General features: G+C 35.9%; 1 protein-coding gene across 1 annotated transcript; it reads right to left on the minus strand.

Annotated features, from left to right (window-relative positions):
• Positions 1-9,963: 9,963 nt before the first annotated feature.
• Positions 9,964-10,896, minus strand: LOC114093699 (olfactory receptor 4C15-like). The gene has a single exon (XM_027936576.2). It carries the CDS (start codon positions 10,891-10,893, stop codon positions 9,964-9,966), a length of 930 nt encoding a protein of 309 aa, XP_027792377.2. The 5' UTR covers positions 10,894-10,896.
• Positions 10,897-20,242: the final 9,346 nt, after the last annotated feature.

Here is a 20,242-nt window from a genome sequence, read left to right on the forward strand (position 1 = left end):
TTCCAAGGGAATGGTGAATATAAATAGCTAACATTCATTTTGTAATTACAATAAAGGAAGATTTGCTTTTATCAGTTTATTATTTTATGGTGATCAATATTTCAGTACACCTCTATGTACCCTTGCTTTAATGTTTCTTTTGTCATTGAGAACACAATTTTAGATACTTATTAAGAAATCAGGAAGAATTGATTTGGAGATCAATTATTCTGTACTTTACGTTTGCTAGAACATCTATAGAAGCATCCTCATGTAGTACAGAAGATTAGTGATTTTTAACTCAAATACTAGCTTTGATAATTTACTAGTGTCTTCCCTAAATGTATCATTAGGTGTGGGAGGCCATCCTCACACGTGATTTGAGTTACCTCCCTGGCTGGGTAAGAGGCGCTTAGACACAGCTGTGTTAAAGCCTTCCCCACCCTTTCCCAGGTCCGAGGGCTTGTCCGTGCATTGGTGTGCCTGGCCACTGACCTGAAGACCCAATCGTCGTCCTTGACCTTGGGATGCTGCCCTCCTTAACCTTCATTGGATGGGATTTTCCCAGGAATTTTTTGTCCCCCAATAAAAGCTCACTCCCTGGCGTGTTCTCTCTCTCTTGCTAGTCTCTTCTGTAAACCTGTTGGCTGGAGGCAGGAACTAGGAGAAGCTGTCTCTGAGCTGATATTAAAGGTAATGAGAGTCTGTCTCTTTAATTTAAAACTCCCTAGTAATTCCTTATGAACTGAGCCTTCTTTCATGAAGCCAGAGCTGGTCGCATGGCAGAATTAGGAAGTCTCATCCATACATAAAAAGGAGGACAGTCTTTTATTAGTCCTGCTTGTTACTCTCATGAAAGGGGCAGGGGTGCCTAGAAAATGAAACCATCTCTGATCTAGAGACTCTCATATGTAAAAATACAAGAAGAAACATCATTCATTTTAGGAGGCACTTAAAAGTCATCTATACCCCAAATGTTTCTTCAAAATCTAAACTGAATTTGGGGGCTTTCCTGATTTAATTTCATTTTCTTTTTTTTTCTTTTTCTTTCTTTCTTTTTTTTTCTTTTTTCTTTTTTTTTTTTTTTTTTTTTTTTTTGGTACCAGGGATTAAACTCAGGGGCACTTATCCACTGAGCCACATCCCCAGAGCTATTTTGTATTTTTTTTTAGAGACAAGGTTTCAATGAATGCTTAGCTCCTCACTGTTGCTGAAGCTGGCTTTTAACTTGAGATCCTCCTATCTCAGCCCCTGGAGCCACTAGGATTACAGGCATGCTCCACCGTGCCCAGCTTATTTCTTCTTTATAAAAATGTGTCTAGTTACACACTTAACACATCATGTGTTAATGATGTTAACACATCATTAAACATTGAGGCTTTTTAAAAAATTCATCTTTAAAACTGAACTGAATTTCATGAAAAAAATAAAGCTTTGCTTCAATGTTCTGAAATAAGGCAAGGAGAGAAATCACATAAAACTCACTGTCTAGGGCATAATATAGGTTTTATTAAACCTATTTTACTGGTAGGAAACACATGCTTTGAGATATTAAGTTTAAATAATCAAATGATGCTGGATCTGGGATCTTACAAAGAACATTCCTCACACTCAGGCCCTTTCCTTTAGATCAACAGGAAAGAAGTAAGGAACCATAGGAGATATTTTGGGGGGATGATGGCCAGCATTTCTTTACAGGTTTCTTTTCTGCCCAGGAAAATCCAAGCCACCCTAAAACTTACAATGTCAGATAATTAATAAGTAATAAAACATATATTACTCAGAATTATATTTACATAATGCAAAGCCCCTGATAGACCTAGTCCACAAGGCTTCTAGAACTAGACAAAGGGAAAAGATGGCTCTAGTGGTTTACTTAAGGAAGTACATCAAAGGCAGTAATAAGATTTCAAGGGTGGAGTCTTGCTTCCTGATGTCTTGCATCTTGATTGACAACTTGGTGGGTCACATCTATCTCAGGGATCTTAGGTAGAGGTTGAGCAGGAGGTTCACCTACATCAGGCAGTCCATCCTTGTGGGGGGTGCCATGGGGAGTTCCCAGTGCCAGACTTATCCCCACAGGAGGCTACTATGCACAACAGTCCACACACAACCCATGGAATGCTCATGACATCTCCCCTGTCTTAATTTATAAATGCAGATAGGGGTTATAACTTCAAGGCACTGGATCCTTGATCCAATGATGTCAAGATCTACTATTATGATATAAAAAAATATTAGTAGAAAACTTCTCATTTCAATAACATACCATATAGAGTGTTTTCAACATGTTTTTAGGATGGGAGCCAATTAATTTACAAAGTATTCAACCAGATAGAGAAGCAAATCCCATGAGATTGGTCCTGCTTTTCTTAGTATCCTGTCTGGGTGCTTTGATGTATCCCCACAAGGTTTAAGCAGTTATTATTGTTATGCCAAAAACCCATCAGATGATCTCTAATTTTTTCCAAATTTTATTGGAAAGCATGAAATTTAGTTATAACAACACAGGCATACTTATATTTAGCATGGTATTTAAGACTTTGGTAGAATTTGAGACCCGAAAGCTTATTATTGATATCTAAAATAATGGCTTTTAGAATACTTAATCCAGTTGCAAACTCTTATCAATATTTACCTAATTGTATAGGATTTTAGAAAGTTTCTTAAAATTCTATAAACCTCAGGTGAAACTTCTGCAACTGGGTTTAGTTAGAATGTCTATCAATAGGACTCCTGTGAGAATGTGATTAGACTCTAGAGGTAGAAATGATAGTGTAGTCCATAGCACAGGTGAAGGGAATGTGTGGGAGAACAAGCTGCCACAGCCCCTGACCCAGACAGAAATAACAGCATGCTTACTCCTAATTCCTGCCTCACCATGACTAAGCCTGATAGTGTGTCACACATCTTCAAATGTATATAAAAATGTATCATATTTTTTAGATGCAGTGATAAATATGTTTTTAAGTACATGATACTTTTTATAGACCCTACATGCTTTATTTTGTTCTCAACCCACATGCAACAGAAAACCAAATCAAGCAGAGTCTTAAAGAAAGACAGGACCCTATGTTAAACTTATAATTAAATATGTATTCTCTCTCCACTTTCTTCTTACAAGGTGGTCTAAGAGCAATTCTATTTAATTTTTAAAAAATCACTAAGTATAAACAAAACAACTCTTATTTTTATCAAAAAAGGGATTTCCAAAATTAGTGTTAAAACATTAACAAGGAAGAATATAATGTTTATGATCACAGTTTATTATTTTAAATCTTTTGAAGGGTTATTGTCTGGAATGCAATGAGTTATCCTGCATTGAATCTTAGGGAAAAAAAGACAGAAGTAGAAAAAATAATTAAATATCATCATATGTTCTGTTAAGAGCAATGTATCCACTATTCTTTAATATTCTTAATAAATATTCCTTTGGTTATTTAAAATTATAACGTTACTCTCTTGGTAAATTTTCTGTTAATCTGAACTTATAATAAATTAATTAAATGTCATTTCATGTCTGCCATCAAAAACTATAATCCAAGAGAACTTGTCTAGTACTGTGTCATTAAACAAAATATACTACTTCCAACTTTTTAGCTCTAAAACAGCTATACTTGTCAAATTGCCCAAACTATAAGAATCAATAATTATTAATGTTTTTCAAAATAAAATCAAAAAGATGATATAAAATATGGATGTCAGCATTATTTTAAGCAGTTTCTATTTACACAAAGTTAGAAATGAATTGAATCACTCAAGCCAAATTTATCTTTTTTAAAAAATCATGTTATTTTAAATTATACCTCAAAAGTGCAATGAGTGAAACTGGTTTACTCATCTAAGTCTTTTGGAAAACATATTAGTAAATAATTTTATGATCATAATCATGTTTACATTTTTAAAATAGTGACTTCAATCCTTAAAATGTGCTCTAGAAGTGAAGGAAGATGAAGAAGCTTTACAATAGAGCATGGTATGGGGTCACGTACAATAGGGAAATGGAGAAATATCTGAGTGTTCAGTACTTTAATGATGTTTAATGTAAATCAAGCTGTTACAATATCACATTATATGATCAATAAAACACTGAATATGAGGAATTAGCACACTTGAATTCATAAAATTTGAAAAAATTTTTTAAAAATCTTTATTTCCATCTTTGTCCATCCCAATCCGTGCATGAACCTGTGTCATTTCAGTTGTCTCTTTTCACAGGAGAGACCTCACCTTGACAACTGGCTGACAACCAGCAGGTAAGCAGTTCAGAATTTCTCCACAGTTCTCTTGAACTATTCCTAGGTAGTAATCTGATGCTCTGTCTGGCATCCAGTGAACTCAAGGAAAATCAGGAGGACACAGTAAATCAGAATATTGTACTCTAAGATTTGGGTCACCCTTTCTTACATTTAATGTCCTTCATTGTGGCACTGGTTAGTGTGTAATATAGAAATACTAAATGCGACGTTCTCTACCAATAAGTATGAAAGTCCGCCTGCATATGCATTTACCATATTCCAACAATGGTATGCTTTATATAGCGTCAAAATTCTACTTCATAATCTAAAACATCAGGATGGAGAGAAGAATGTTAGAGGTTAAATGATAAATGAGCATATACTTTGAAAGAACAAAAAAAAATGTTCTTTGGAAGAAAATTCAAAAATACACACTTGTTCTATTTCTAATTTATTTGATCTATTTTAATTTGATATAGAATTCTAAATACAGGTCTAGTTCAAGTAATTAGCACAAATATATAGTTTTAGACAGTCCTAGGCACTGCATTAAACTCAGTGCCCTGACTGCAATACCCACAGTTTTAATCACAAAAATACAACTTGAAATCCTCCATGAAAAACTGTGAATTATAAAACTCACTTATCAGTTCCTTAAAAATGTTAATGACAGTTGTCTTCTGCCCCAGTCCGGCTGGGCAAATAACCGGGAGGTGACAAGCAACTTGGAGGTTGAAACGGGAACTACTTTATTGCGAGTGAACTCAGCAGGAACTGAGCGAGAACTCAAAGTAGCAGGCACCTGAGGTAGCAGGAGCCGCTTTATTGCAGGACAGCAGAGGTGTATATACCCAACTGATTACACACAGCTTAACTCAATTAACATCATCTAGATACAGCAGTCAGCCAATAAGGAATCCTCACCATCTTAATGACTCACTGGTGTTGCTTCACAAACCACTCCTCCTGGCAAATTGCCAGGTGCCATCTTGACTTGATTTGCATCCTCAACAGTCTTCTATTCTCCATGGAGACATGCCTATTCAATGGTGGCCAAATTATAAATGTTGTTTCCAAATCTTCCTTGTACATCTAAGGGAGAGAGAGAAAGAGCATCCCAAGCAATGGGGATGGGGATTGTTCCCACAGCATCATAAGTGCTGCCTTCAACAAGATCAAAGGAACAAAGAAAATGAGGAAGAAATAGGTTCCTCCTTGATTCCCAACTGCAATTAAAGAGGATTCTCTGACAAGTTCTGAATCTATAGAATTGCTTCTCAGTTTCTCCCAGAGCTTGGAAATTTTCCAATAACATAATTTGCCAAGACATAATTTTGTGTGGTTTTTCACTTGCTCAAGTGTTTATAAACTTATTATATTCCCAATAATTAAATACTGTTTCCCCTTTTCTTTTGACTTCTCCTGGGTTTCTATTTAAGGATGTGTTCATTTTCCCCATCATGTTAGAAATAGGACAATGTTTACATGGGGCTGGAAGATAGTGTCTGCTTGCAGAAGTAGAGCAAGATCCTGTGCACTTACCAAGTGTAAGAGCTGAATTCTGCAATAAGGCAGCAGCCAATCCATAGGGCAGCACATGGTATTATGAGACTGTGGCAGAAAAAGTTCTTATTTTTAAAAATGTATGTATATTTAGGGAAAGATTTATATTAATTAGAGTGTCATTTTTCACCTCATAAATTGATTTTAAGGAAAGAAAGGGGGACTAATAATGTAGAATAGGTTGAAAAACTAGGCATTAATTCAACTAAAGTTAATATTAAAATATAGAGAAAAAGTAAAGAACATAAGAAGAAAGAAAGAAAGAAGAACAAATTATAAGAGGAAAGAAATAAAGGAGAGTAGGGAAGAGAGTGGAAATAAGATAAAAGAGAAGATGGAAAATACCTAATTAATGATTTCTTTTTGAAATATGTAAATCACTTAAATGTGTGAAGAAACAATGAGGGGAAACAAAGCAAAACAACATAAATACTATACAATGAAAACAAAAGAACAAACAATAAAGGCTGAAACATCTCCTTGCCAAGATATTTAAGATGATGAGATCTCTTTGAGGGTTTCTGGTCTGGAACCCACCAGGTATCCAGGGTGGCAAATGTCCAAGCTACACAATTCCATATCTTTTAAATGGATGTGGGTGTGGAGGTGGTGACCAAGTCAACCAGATCAGCACTGGGCTGGAAAACTATGTGTTTATTTTTTACCACATCTAGACCAGCATCTTGCTTCAAAAATTGGGACACATTCAGCCACATTCAGCCACACATTCATTCACAAAGCCCTCAGCCTGCCCACTTCTGGCACAACTGGGGTGATTCTAGCAGCTCAGTGAGCTCAGTAGCTCCCTCCCTAGCATGAGTGGCAGCTCTGTGAAACCCGCCCCCCTTCCCCACCACATAATCACCAGTTCCCAGGGAAAAGCACAGTATGTCCAGATGATAGACGACCTTGGCTCCATGGGTAGCCTTAGCTCTTCCAGCTGCCCACTGTGAGGTGGGCTTTGGTGGCCTTTGCTCTCAGACATTTCAGTGTACACATTACTCAGACAGCTTGTGTTTTAGGCACCTTTTATATCACTGTGACCAAAATACTCGACAAGAACAACTTAGAGGAGGAAAAGTTCATTTGGAGCTGAGATTTTCAAAAGTCTCTGTCCATAGATGGCCAATGGCATTGCTCTGGATCCAAGTGAGGCAGCACATCATATGGCAAGGTCCTATCAGAGAAAGGCCACTCCCCTCATGGCAACAAGGAAGCAGAGAGCTGCAGAGAAGGACCACAGGGAAGATGGTGAGCCTTTCAGGGAACACCCACTGTGACCCAAATCCTCTGGGTCTACCCCACCTGCCCAGAGTTACCACCTAGTCATTCAAACTAGGATGGACTGATTGTTTCAGCTCTCACAATCCACTCATTTCTAATTGTTGCATTAATAACAGGAGCTTTGGTATGGCCATCTCATATCCAAATCATAATACCTTCCTTCAGTGGCATTCAAACAGGACCATACTATGCCAGGAGGTGGATGCTGGCTGTGACATATAGCAATATTTTCTGTAATCTCCAGGGAAAATGAAGATACAGAGACTTTGTTTCCCAAAGCCATAAGCTTAGGCATGACCCCACAGGATGGCTCCCCACAGCAGCTTTCCATTTGAAGTGCTGAAGCTCAGAGCACTTCTCACACATCCATCTGCTATGCAACTACCCAATCAGTTAAGTTCAGACTTACTTTCTGTTCTGCAAATATTTTTCTATGCCAATATTGTTCTCTGTGTCTCTTTCTCTTTCCATTTTTGTCACTAGGCTCCCCTGCATGGCTTCAGGTCTGCCAGGACAGGACTGGTGCCAGTGAGACCTTTCTCACTCTGTTCTAATAACCAGAATCTCTATCTCACTGTCCAGTAATGAAGCTCACTGCATCCCCTCAGTCACCCACCTGGCTGAGTAGCTCCTCTCCAGTTGATTCAGGTTTGCATCATGGAGGAGCTGAGAGTGCTACCTTGTTCTACTCTGCCATCTTGACCTCCACCCAAAAGAACAGCATTGGATATGTGTGTTTAAAATATTATACTGAGGAAAGCAGAAAGGATAGAGAGAGATGGGAGAAGTCAGAATCAAAAGGAAAAATGTCTTTTTGAGCAACAGAAAGAAAGGAAGAATAGCAGGGGAAGAGAGAAGGAAAAACCCACAGTCCAATGATCAGAGAGATCCATGGCAGAAATAACCTAGAGCTGGGAGGGAGAACCATTGCAAGATTTGTAGTAGAATGGTAATTTTTATCTGATTTATGATGTAGCAAATAAACTTCTTGAATCAATTAAATTATAAACCAGCTCTCCATTAACTTATTTCAATATCCTATTGCACTAATTCCCACATTCTGTATTGAAATGGCATTTCTAACTAAGTTAATTACATGAGCCAACTGTCACTAACACAACAGTTACATCCAAAGATAAATACATTGAAATGAATGTCAACATGGCTAGGCAAAAATTAATGTTGAAATGGAATGAAAAAGAACTAGTATAGCCAGTATTCAGCAAAATTCTGACAGGCAGACTTATAAGAATAAAAAATGTTTGGTAGATGTCTTTTGATATTTGTGTATTTCTTGACTGAATATTATACTTCTTACCTAAGGATACTATAAGAGTTTGTGAGTTAAAATGACAAAAAGTGTTTGTATTCAAGTGCATGATGGATCAGATATGAATCTAAAGTGGTCAATGCAATCTGTCCTGAATAATGTTTGAAATATTGGATTCACAGTTCCATAAGTTAATTGACCCAGTGATATTTGTTCCTCATTTCTCAAGCTGGATCCTAGAGATACATGAACTACTTGATGAAGAGAGCTGAGTGAAAGGAAAGGACATGCTATGAGAACAGACAGCTAATGGAGAAGAAAGAGAACAGTGAAGCACAGGGGCACTGACATGCCTAAGCCTTTGTGACACACCTGATCTGCTGCAGGCCCCAAACTTTGTCCAGATGGTGTTTTAGACCAAATCTCAATACCATGAGGACTTTCCGAAAAGAACAATGAAATCTTATCTGTGTTCTGCCTCATCTATTCTTAGGAAGACAACTATTATATGCACTCTTCCACTTTGGGCCTGGCCTGAATGATTAAGAAAATGAAAGAAAAATTCAGCAATTTTTCCCACAATACTCAATGGGAAGAATGAAATGGTTTTTGTACATGCATTTATTCCAGAAGCCACATGGCAACCTTATATTAAACAACCTTAACTATGGGAATGACAAATAAGATGTGTCTAAATTTGAAAGATCTCTTTATTGGCAATGGTTCAAATAGAATTATTATCAATAGGCAGTACAAACTCACAAAAAAAAATTTAAATTACCAAGTAAATTGAGATATATTATTTTGAAACTTCCTTTTATTTTCTGGTGCCTTGAGATTTATTCCTTCTTTGAGTCTGGGAGGAATCAACTTTTCACCTCTGCAGCTGGTCTGCCTTTGCTGGTAATGAGGCATCTCAAGAATTCCCTTTGATTGTGCTAGAATAGGAGATACTCATGGCTGACTCCCCCCTGGAATCTGCCTCCTCTTCTCTTTAGCCTGATTGTTATCCAGGAGGATTTCCCAGTAGGCAGCACTGGCCAAACTCAGGCTTTATCTGTCCAGAAATTCATGAGGTTACATCAATTCTATAGAAATGGTAATGGACCCACCTTCAATGATGGAGTCATATGACGAAGAACTTCTGCAGCTTCTGCAGCAGATATTCTGTTATTGCTCTTCTCTATGTTCTCCCTGAATTCAGGTTGTTTTTGATTCAGAATCACTGAGTTCACCCTCCTAAATAAGTCTTTTTTAATTTTTTTTTTCATGAAATAGTTTGAGTAAGCTTTGGATCTTTATGTCAAAGATGTGTTTGATTTGCCTACCCAAGTTTCTGGAAAGCATAAAGTTAATGACTAAACATTCTGACAAGTGATTTTTCTCTCCATTCTTTCTTACTATTATTAGTTTCTAGGTAAGCATAAAAATCAACTGCCTTTAATGTACATACTGACTTACCAACTCAGAGTAGATGCCTGCTATAAAAATTGAAACATCATCTTTTGATGGCTCAAATGTTTGTTTGTTTTTTTTCTGTAAAAGTGTTTTACATCTTAATAGGTACTGAACATCCCATAAATTTTGTGCAAGAACATTATACTATTTTTGAGTCTAATATCTTATTTTTCACCAATCTCTTAACACCAATCTCTTCCACATTTTCTTTATAGCATTTTTCACTTCTCTATTTCTGAAAGTATAAATTAAAGGATTCAGCAAGGGGGTGAACATGGTATAAAACATTTCCATCAGTTTGTCAAAGGGAAAGACAGAAGGAGGCCGGGCATTTATAAATATGCATGGGACAAAGAACAAAACCATAACAGCAATGTGAGATCCACAGGTGGACAGAGCTTTCCTCCACCCCTCAGCACTGTGTGTTCTCAGGGAGAACAAGATGACACCATAGGAGACCAGCAATAAGCAGAATATTATAATGCACATAAATCCACTAGTGCCAATCATCAAAAGGCCTAGGATGTGAGTGTCAGTGCAGGCCAGCTTCAGTAATGGGCATAAGTCACACATGAAATGATCAATGACATTAGAGCCACAAAAGGGCAGCTGGAAAGTGAACAGAACCACTGTAATGGAATGCAAGAAGCCCCCTGACCAGGATACCCCCACCAGAATGCCACAGAGCCTCCAGTTCATGATGGAAGAGTAGTGCAAGGGCTTGCAAATGGCCACATAGCGGTCATAGGCCATGGACATGAGGATAATCATCTCTACCCCACCAAATAGATGTTCAGCAAAAAGTTGAATCATGCATCCATTATAAGAGATGGTTTTCCTCTCATACAGGGAGTCTGCAATCATTTTTGGTGTAATAGCAGAGGAGAAGCAGGCCTCCAGGAAGGACAGAAATGCTAAGAAGAAGTACATGGGGGACCCCAGCAGTGCAGGGCTACAGAGGATGGTCACTACAATCAGCATGTTTCCTACCATAGTCGCAATGTAGACCAACAAAAATAAAACAAATATTATTTTTTGAATACTAGGATTATGTGAAAGCCCCAGGAGGACAAATTCAGTTATGAAGCTTTGGTTTTGCATGATTTCCAAGAAAAGGGCAAAGGTGCAATAGTTATCATTGAAGTTTGCAATTATATAAAGATTTGCTTCATATCAGTTTATTGTTTTAGGGTCACCAATTTTTTTCAGTGCACCTAAATACGCTATTGTCTTTAAGTCTTCTTTTGTCATTGCAAACACAAATTTAGACATTTATTAAGAATAGGAGCTTTGGATCAGACAGAACTAAGGTGAAGACACAGTAGTCATGATGTTTGAATTGTTAGAGCTTCTATAAAGATGAATGGCAAAGAAGAAGAAAAAGAAGAGTTTTTAATCTCAAAAGATGGCTTTGATGATTTACTAGTGACTTCCCTCTCTGGATCATTGGGTCACATTCTTCACCTCACACCCATGTGAGGAGATGAGGACTTTAGCTCTATTGTTCATTTCTGCCATTGTTATGGGAGGAGGCAGGGTTGACTAATAAGCCATCTCTAATCTGGAGACCCTCATGCCTAGAAGAAAAAATGATACAGAATTTAAGCACTCATTTTAAAGCATGGCCACCCTAAAAACGTTCTTTAAGATCTACACTGAATTTGATCTTTTCATGATTCAATTTCTTTTTTATCAAAATGAAGGATTTATGAAAAAAGTATAAAGTGACAGCAAATGCATCACACCACTGCACTAAATGTTTAGGTTTTTCTCTTTTAATTACCTCATTTAGACACTAGAATTGAATCTCACTAAAATCATTATACCTACCTCCAAATGTTGTAATAGCAATTAAGTGAAATAGGTACAGGAGAGCGATTACACAGGACTCACTGCCCTGGGAACCTCTAGGGTTTTTATCCTTATTTCCTTGTGTTTTAGTCAGCTTTTTCACTGCTGTAACTAAAAGATTGGACCAGCACAAGTAGAGAGGAGGAAAGGTTTATTTGTGAGCTCATAGTTTCAGAGGTCTTAGTCCATAGAAGGGAGGCTCCATTTCTCAGGGCTCAAAGTGAGGCTGAACATCATGGCAGGAGTGTGTGGCAGAGAGAAGCAGCTCTCACAATCATGGTGATCAAAAAACAGAGAGAGTCCACTTTCCAGATACAAATATATACACCAAAGCCACGCCCCAATTTCCATCTCCTCCAGCCACACCCTACCTCTTCAGTTACCACTCAGTTAATCCCTATCAGGGGATTAAATCACTGATTGGGTTAAGGCTCTCACAACCCAATCATTTCTTTCCTGAACCTTCTTGCATTGTCTCAAACATGAGCTTTTTCTAAACCATGACACCTTGATAGGAAATTCATACATCAGGAGATTAAGTTCAAGCAAACACCAGATGCTTGATCTGGGTTGTTACACAGAACATCTGTCTCCAAACCAAGTACTTTCCACTGGATCACTCTGGAAAGAAGTAGGGATTTCCCTTTTCTATCAAGGACATCAGGGCTGGGTTAACCTTTCTAGAGTTCCCACCCACCTGAATCATTAAAGCCTCTGATTCTTTGTTCATTAGTGAATGGGCATCTTCATGAAGGAAACTGGAAATGATGAGGAATCAGAAGGTGATTACATATGCATCACTTACTTATGCAGATAGGAAACCACCCTTGTTCAGAGTCTGCAGACTCTATTAATCATTTTCCCAATAACTTATACTATGTGACTGGTTCTAATCAATGAAACTCCCCAATATATTCATATATAGCTTACACATTCATCTCCCAAGTTTATGTTGACAGTCATTTGGAAACTACAAAGTGTTTCTAATGATAATAACTTTTACTAATTATAGTTATTATGTACTCCATGAAAAGCCAACTGCCACTTCCACTGAAAGCATTTCCATGAGTCATCCTGACAATTGCTCCCAAAGGTTACTGAAAATTCTTATAATTCTGTAAGTCTCAGGCCACACTTCTGTGTGAGTTTAGTTAGAGTGTCAATCAATAGGACTCCTGTGAGGATCCGATTAGACCCCATGGGGTAGAAACATTGATGCACTCAGAACAAAGGGGAAGGTGATGTGTGGTGAGAACAAGCTGCCACAGCCCCTGACCCAGAGCCAAAATGCTAGCATGCTTACTCCTAATTCATGCCTCAGTGTGATAAGTATCTCACTCGTCTTCAACTGTATTTAAAAATGAAAAAAAAAAAAAAAATTCTTCAGTGAGTAGCAGAGAAGAAATAGCCTATTTAACTGTATAAGACATTTACTATATTTGGTAGACCTTGAATAATATCACTGTGGCCCTCAGCCCCACATGCATCCATTCCTGTTTCAGATACACTCATTGTGCAAAGGAAAACAAATGCAGCAGGAGGTTAAAAGGAAGACAGGCCCTATGTTGATCTAATAGATAAATAAATCTTGCCCTTTCACTTTCTTTTTTAAGGATGTTTTTAAAATAATGCAATTTTAATTTTTAAATTTCATTAAATAAAAAACACTTTTATTTTATCAAATAAAGGTATTTCCTAAATTTAGTATCAGAACATTGACAGTGGAGAACATAGTGGGCTAATGGCTTTGATCAGAAGGCTTATCATTTTAATTTTTTTGAAAGATAATTGTCTTAGAGGCAATGGTTTATGATGGATTGAATCCTAGAACAGAAAAAAACACAGTAATAGAAAAATCAGTCCAATATAATTTACTGTATAGTGAAGAGTAAGTTAGTATTCATTATTATTTCATATTCTTGATAAATATTTCTATGCTAATTTAATATGACAAAATTAGGGGAGGGAGAGTAGTACATGGGATATTTCCAAACCTTCTTAACATTTCCATTTACCTAAATTTATGCTAATAAAATGTCAACTTAATTTTTTTTTTCATGTTTGCTATTGGAAAACTATCAAGCCCAGGGAAATCATCAATAGTCATGTGTCATTGAAGAACATCATGTTCCCACCTCCTGGAGTATAAAATAGAGAAACACTCATCAACTACCTAACCCAAAAGAGTCAATTGCTTATAAATAATATGTTTTTCAAATTATAAATTGAAGGCATGACATAAAAAATTGGTATCAGCAGAATTTTTAAGCAATACCTATACACACAAAGTGAGATGAAATTGAATCTCTCTAAATTTTTTTTTTTAAATCTCACTATTTTAAATTATACCTTAAAATAGGAATAAAACTGGTTCTCTCATGTATTCTGTTGTAAAATATTTTAGTAAATATAGAATAATAAACATGTCAGTAATTTTCATACTAGCAACCTCAACCATAAACATTTATTCTGAAAGTGAAATGAGGAGAGGAAGGGAGATTTACAGTAGCAGATGGTACTGTGTGATGGAGAAAAGGGAGATCTACCTAAAATAGTCAGCGACAGAAAGATGTTTATGCAAATCAGATGGTTAAAAAATAATACCGTGTGATGGGAATAAAAATGATTAAAAAGCCAGGCATGATGGTGTACTCCCTTAATGCCAGTGGCTCAGGAGGCTAAGGCAGGAGAATTGCAAGTTCAAAGCCAGCCTCAGCAAAAGCGAGGTGCTAAGCAATTCAGTGAGACCCTGTCTCTAAATAAAATACAGAATAGGACTCAGATTGTGGTTCAGTAGACAAGTGTCCCTGAGTTCAATCCCCAATACAAAAAAAAAAAAAAAATAGATGAAGCACTTTTACAGTATGTTAAATGAGAAAAACAAGAAAATAACTAGCTTATGCAAATAAGCTAGGCTATTTAACTAGATAAATTGATAATAATACATCTGAAAGGACAAAATGATAAAAAATAATTTAAAAACGTTTAAATTACATCTGGTTATGGTTTTAACAAAACTTAAAATTGATCATAAATTTAACACACAATTCTAGATTTTCAACCATCTAGTTCAGCCAAAGAAGGTGAAATTAAGGGAGATTGATTTGTATAGGAGGAAATTACTGGTTAACATAACAGAATTCATATCAAAAAATTTTAAATATTATTAACTTTTCATAAAAGCTGTCCCATGGACAGAACCATCCTGTCTTATCTGCACTAATTTGATATCAATTTTGAACAGATTCTCCTACAAGCAGCAGCTTTTTCTGCCCATACTTTTCCTGGAACATTGTATGGTCTTTCCTTTTTTGATTCCTGTCCTGTTGAATATGCTGAAGCTGTACCTGAGATTTACTACCCACCCCCCAGCAGCCTGAACTGTGTGGATCATACTGGGCCATCTTCTGGAGGTGACCTTGGGAAGTTTGCCTCACTGTGTCCAACAACCCACATTGCCCACTATTTCCTTCACTACTCACATTGCCCACTGTTTGCTTTCTACTCATTTTAGCAACAAACCTAACTCTATCACCAATTGTTCTGAAAATAATAGAATTTCTGTTTCAACTTAAAAGTACATATAACATTCAAAACTAAAAAAGAATTTAGTAGTAAAGTTGTCATTATAAGTATTGTTTTCCAACTATATTCAAGCTGTAAATTTCAGATGCAGTTACAAATACATATAAGTGCATATCAGTCACACTTGCATCTATTTTACTCAGTAAATATTGTTATTGCAAATTAACAGACTGAATTAAAATCCTGCTTGTAATTACCTTTCATGTTAAGTGACTTAACCTCTATATTCTTGATCCAGGATTATTATTCAACTATAAAAGTTTTATTGCTGGTCTATCTAGCTAAGCATATTCTTTTTTTTTTTTTTTTTGGCCAGCTGAGACTTGTTCTTTTCAGATTTTAGTGTCCTTTCTCGGTCATCATGATATTCCTAAATATCTCATTATTTATACACTTACTATTTCTGGAATTTGTAAACATTTCTTTGTTTCTTTGACCTTTCTTATGGGTGCATGCACCTTCTTTTCTCAGTAATTTAGCTCATTTTAAAAAGGGACTCTCTTGTCAACTAGCACAGATGCAGTTTAGAAATTCAGGCACTTAGATTTCCCTGAGCAATTCTAAGGAAGGAAACTGAAGAAATTTTTCATTGTTTTTTAGGTTTTAAAAAAATGTTTACTGTTGGGCTGGGCTTGTGGCTTAGTGGTAAAGCACTTGCCTAGCATGTGTGAGGCACTGGGTTCGAGCTGCACCACCACATAAAATTAAATAAATAAAATAAGGTACTGTGTCTATCTACAACTAAAAAAAATATTTAAAAAGTTTAATGTTTTGGTTTTCATTCAATTCACAATAAATACCAAAAATTTTAAAAGAAAAAAAGTAAGATTATTTGCTTTATCACAGACATATCAGGACCCTGAAACCATGTAGGAGTTGAGTTTTTGCAAATGCTTGGGAAATTCAGAATATATTGCTGCAGGCAAATAAAAACTAACTTACAATGTATTTATATCAGAGCATATGTTGAGTTTAATGTGTTAATACATAATATCTGCCTGTATTTATTCAAAACTTTCTATGGCTGAGCAGAAAGTAAACAATATAGTTTGTGCTGACAAATAATACATTCCATTTTCCAGGTATATGTAAACAAAGATGAAAATATTGTCCTGCTTTTTCAAAGGTCAAAAACTCTATCTTAAAAACATCTCTTTAAGACTAATTCTAAGCATTTGTACTATGGTTTAAGCCAAATTTTCTTTTTGTCATGGTTCTTTCTAGTGCTATAGATTTATGACTTCTAATGCCCTTAGGAAAAATTAAATGGGCACTATTAGAAGACTATACTCTCTGACTTGAGTCCTTCTTTCTGATTTTTTAAAAAATATTTTTTATTTATACATGGACACAACATCTCTATTTTTGTTTGTTACTTTTAATGTCCTTCCCTGTGCCTCTTGTGAGTTGGTAGTTATATAAATAATAAAGGCTACATTCTACATTAATAATTGTGGATGATTCATCTGTACTTGTATTTACCATGTTCCAGCCTCAGTATACTTTACTACAAACTCAGAAAATTTCACTTTTTGATCTTAAAACCTCCAGATAGCAAAAACATTAGAGGACAAATTATAAATAAAAATTTTTCAGGAACAAAGAAAATGCTGTAGGAGAACTAGGACACAAATATGAAGTTGCCTTTCTGAATTATTTATCATATTTGTCATTATATTTGAAGGAATATATTCTCCCTACCACCATATCATGACAGAGAATTAAATAGCTATTGTTATTATCAAGTGCTGTCTTATAAGATCCACATGTATTATTAATTCCCCTTCACTATCACTGAGCTTGGTAATATAATGTCTATTAAATATGAGAGTTTGACAGCCACAATGACTAAGTAATTAGTCCAAATATGCACAGTATTGATAAGCCCAGGCACTGCATTAAACTTGGTACTCTGACCACAACACACACACACTTTAAAATATTACTTCACAATTTGAAATCTTTCTGAAAATGCAAAAATATGAATTATAAAACTCACCATATATTGATTTCTTGACAATGCTAATGATGGGGTCACCGCCTCCTCTCTATGAAGAAAATTCCATTCAGTGGTGGCCAGAATATGAAGGTTTTTTCCTGTTCCTCCTTATATATGTAAGATGGGGCAGAAGAGCCGCTCTGGCAGTCAAGCTGGAGAATGTTCTCAGTGGCCCACAACTGTAGTCTTGAACATGGTCTCAGGAAAAAGAAAAATGAAGAAGATATCCTCACTGATTTCCAACTGGAATTTAAAGAGTTTTCCCAGAGAGCTCATGAACCTGTAAATTGTTTCTCAATTCTCCCTGGGGTTTGGGGTTTGGAAATTTTGCATTAGCATAATTTCCATGACAAAGTTTGCATGGTTTTTCATTTGCTCAGGTGTTTCTAAAACTTTATGTCCAGCACCATTTAAAAGACTCTCCTGCCCATTTTTAAATGCTGTTGGGTTTCTTTGTGGAAATGAGTTTACTTTCCTTGTTGCTCAGTGTGCACATAGGGATGAAATGTAAAGTCTGATGGTAAAAGAAGGGCAAGATTCTGGTGTCTTACTAAATGCAAGAACTAAGATCTAGGACAAGACAGCATTAATCCATGAGGACAATGTGTGTTGTACTGGGACTGGGGCAGCAACATGCACTTGTTAAAGAGACACATTTCTGTACACATATGGAAAGTTTTGCATTAATCTAATTTTTTTTCCTCTCAGAAATTGATTTTGAGATTCTATGACTTTAAAACAAAAGCATAATTTCTGAAGATTAAAATAATGTTCTCTTTTTATTTTAGTTGAAAAGAAGGTATGATAGTTCTGTTGGATGAAAAGAAACTTAGCTTTTAAAACTGAAGCTTCAGGAGAAAATGGTACCTAGCTCCTCAGGTCTGTTTGGGTGGGACCACACTAAAACATTGGCTTCTTTGTAGTCTTTATATGAATAACTTTCCTTTAAGAATAACCCTCTTTCATTTTTGTTTCAATATCTTTGATTTATTTTATTTTACCATATTTTGCGACACAAGAGGTACCATTTCTATTTGTGCGTTTCAGCCTAAATGAGGAGATAGAGGCTAGCAGAGAGAAAAATCCCAGCACCAGAATCCATGTTTTTATATAACAAGGAAATCTCTAACACTCTGCCCCACACTGGCATGCAAAGTGTCACACTGCCACCTTCCAGGTGGAGCCAACCTAAACCCAAGAACCCACAGACAGACAATGAAGGAAACCACTGACTTGTTCAGAACACATACTCTCTACCATGGATGCAAATTTCAGGATGAATCAGCCTGGCCAGCACGTCGCATGTATATATTAAAATGATAGTAAGGAAGACATAGAAATATTAAATAACAGTGGGAGAATTCAGAGCCAAAAGGAAAAAAATGCTATTTTATGTGAAAGCAAGACAAGGAGGGATAATCAGGAAATGAAATAAGGAAAAACCCACAGTGCAAGGATGGGCAAAGATCCATAGTAGGAATAAACAGTAGTTTGAGATTGGAGAACACTATGAGATTTTGAGCAAAATATAGATTTTATCTGACTTATGATGTAACACAATATAATTCCTAAATAATTTCATTATCTCAACTTGAAATCAGCTCTCATCTTCCTTCTTGCACCTAGTTTCTTAAAAGTTTCACTTTTTATTTTATTTGTGTGTTTGGCATTGCTTCTGAAAATTATTTTGAAAACAACAGTAAGTCTATTAGTTTGAATTATAGTAAACAAAAGTTACATTGCCAAAGATAAAAACATTGGAATAAATGTCACCACACTTAGGCAAAATCAGCATAGAATAGAAAAAAAAAAAGCTAAAACACTAACTGTTGAAAAGAGGCTTCTGCAAAATTCTGTTAAGTAAATTAGAAAGGATGAATATCTTAGATATCTTTCAGAATTTGTTTATGCAAAATGTTTAGTTTCTTTTAATCATTTGAATGATTAATCTGCAGAATGTTTTGTTTTCTTTAACCTTGTGCCATTACTAGAGTACCCAAGGAGGAGTTTAGAATTTAAGTGGAAAAAAAATGGTCTATTTTATGTTTATGATAGATCAGTTGTGGATCTGTGGTCATAGCTGCAATCAATCCAGAATAATATATTATTTTATGTATTTCAAATTCTGGATTTACAGATTCTTACAATAACTCAGCCAATTTTAACAGATCCACATTACTTGAGTCAGCTCTTAGAGATGAATCAACTAATTTGAGTTTGTAGAGATGAATGTACCTCTGTGTGCATGGAAAAGACATGCTACCCTGACTATAAGAACAGAGAGATGATGGAGAACACAGGGAATGATGAAGGAAAATCTAAACATTTGTCACACACCTGGTCTGCTGCAGGACACTCACATTGACCAGATGAAGTTTTAGACCCTAAATCTTAATCCTTCGTGGATTTACAACAACAGCAAAATCTTATCTATCTCCTACCATGTTTATTATGGAGAAGAAAACTGTTATCACACACCCTTTTACTTTGGGACTGACAAAGGAAAGAACAGAAAGATTAAGTATTTTTTTCCCACAATACTCAGTAGGTATTTTTTTAATGTTGATGGGTTAGGTAAAACTGAACAATTTAACTGTAAATACATTTATTCCACAAGGCACATTTCAACCTGAGATCAACCAACTTTAACTATGAGAATGGCATATAACATATATAAAATTGAATGCTCCTTATTGATACTTGTTAAAATAGGACTATTTTCACTTTGGTACAAGACACCATAAAATAAAAATACTAAATAAATTAAAATATTACCTTATTTTATAGTTCTTTTTACTCTCTGGTTCCTCTGAATTTCCTCCTCAGAGCTGGGAGGAATCAGGTTTCTACATCCACAGTCGGTCCTGGCTTTCTTGGTTGCACCCTATATCAATTCCTTTTGATTGAACTTGAATAAGAAATACTCACTTTTGAGATCCTCATGAAATCTGCCTCATCTTGCTCTCTGAAGTTGATTGACATGAAGTTGTGCTAACTGGAGAAAAACACAACCAC

This window comes from Marmota flaviventris, chromosome 9 (genome assembly GCF_047511675.1).
Source record: "Marmota flaviventris isolate mMarFla1 chromosome 9, mMarFla1.hap1, whole genome shotgun sequence".
Classification (NCBI taxonomy): Eukaryota; Metazoa; Chordata; class Mammalia; order Rodentia; family Sciuridae; genus Marmota; species Marmota flaviventris.

Coding starts and splice junctions, on each gene's coding strand:
- LOC114093699 (XM_027936576.2), bottom strand. CDS start 10,893: ATGCAAAACCAAAGCTTCATAACTGAATTTGTCCTCCTGGGGCTTTCA.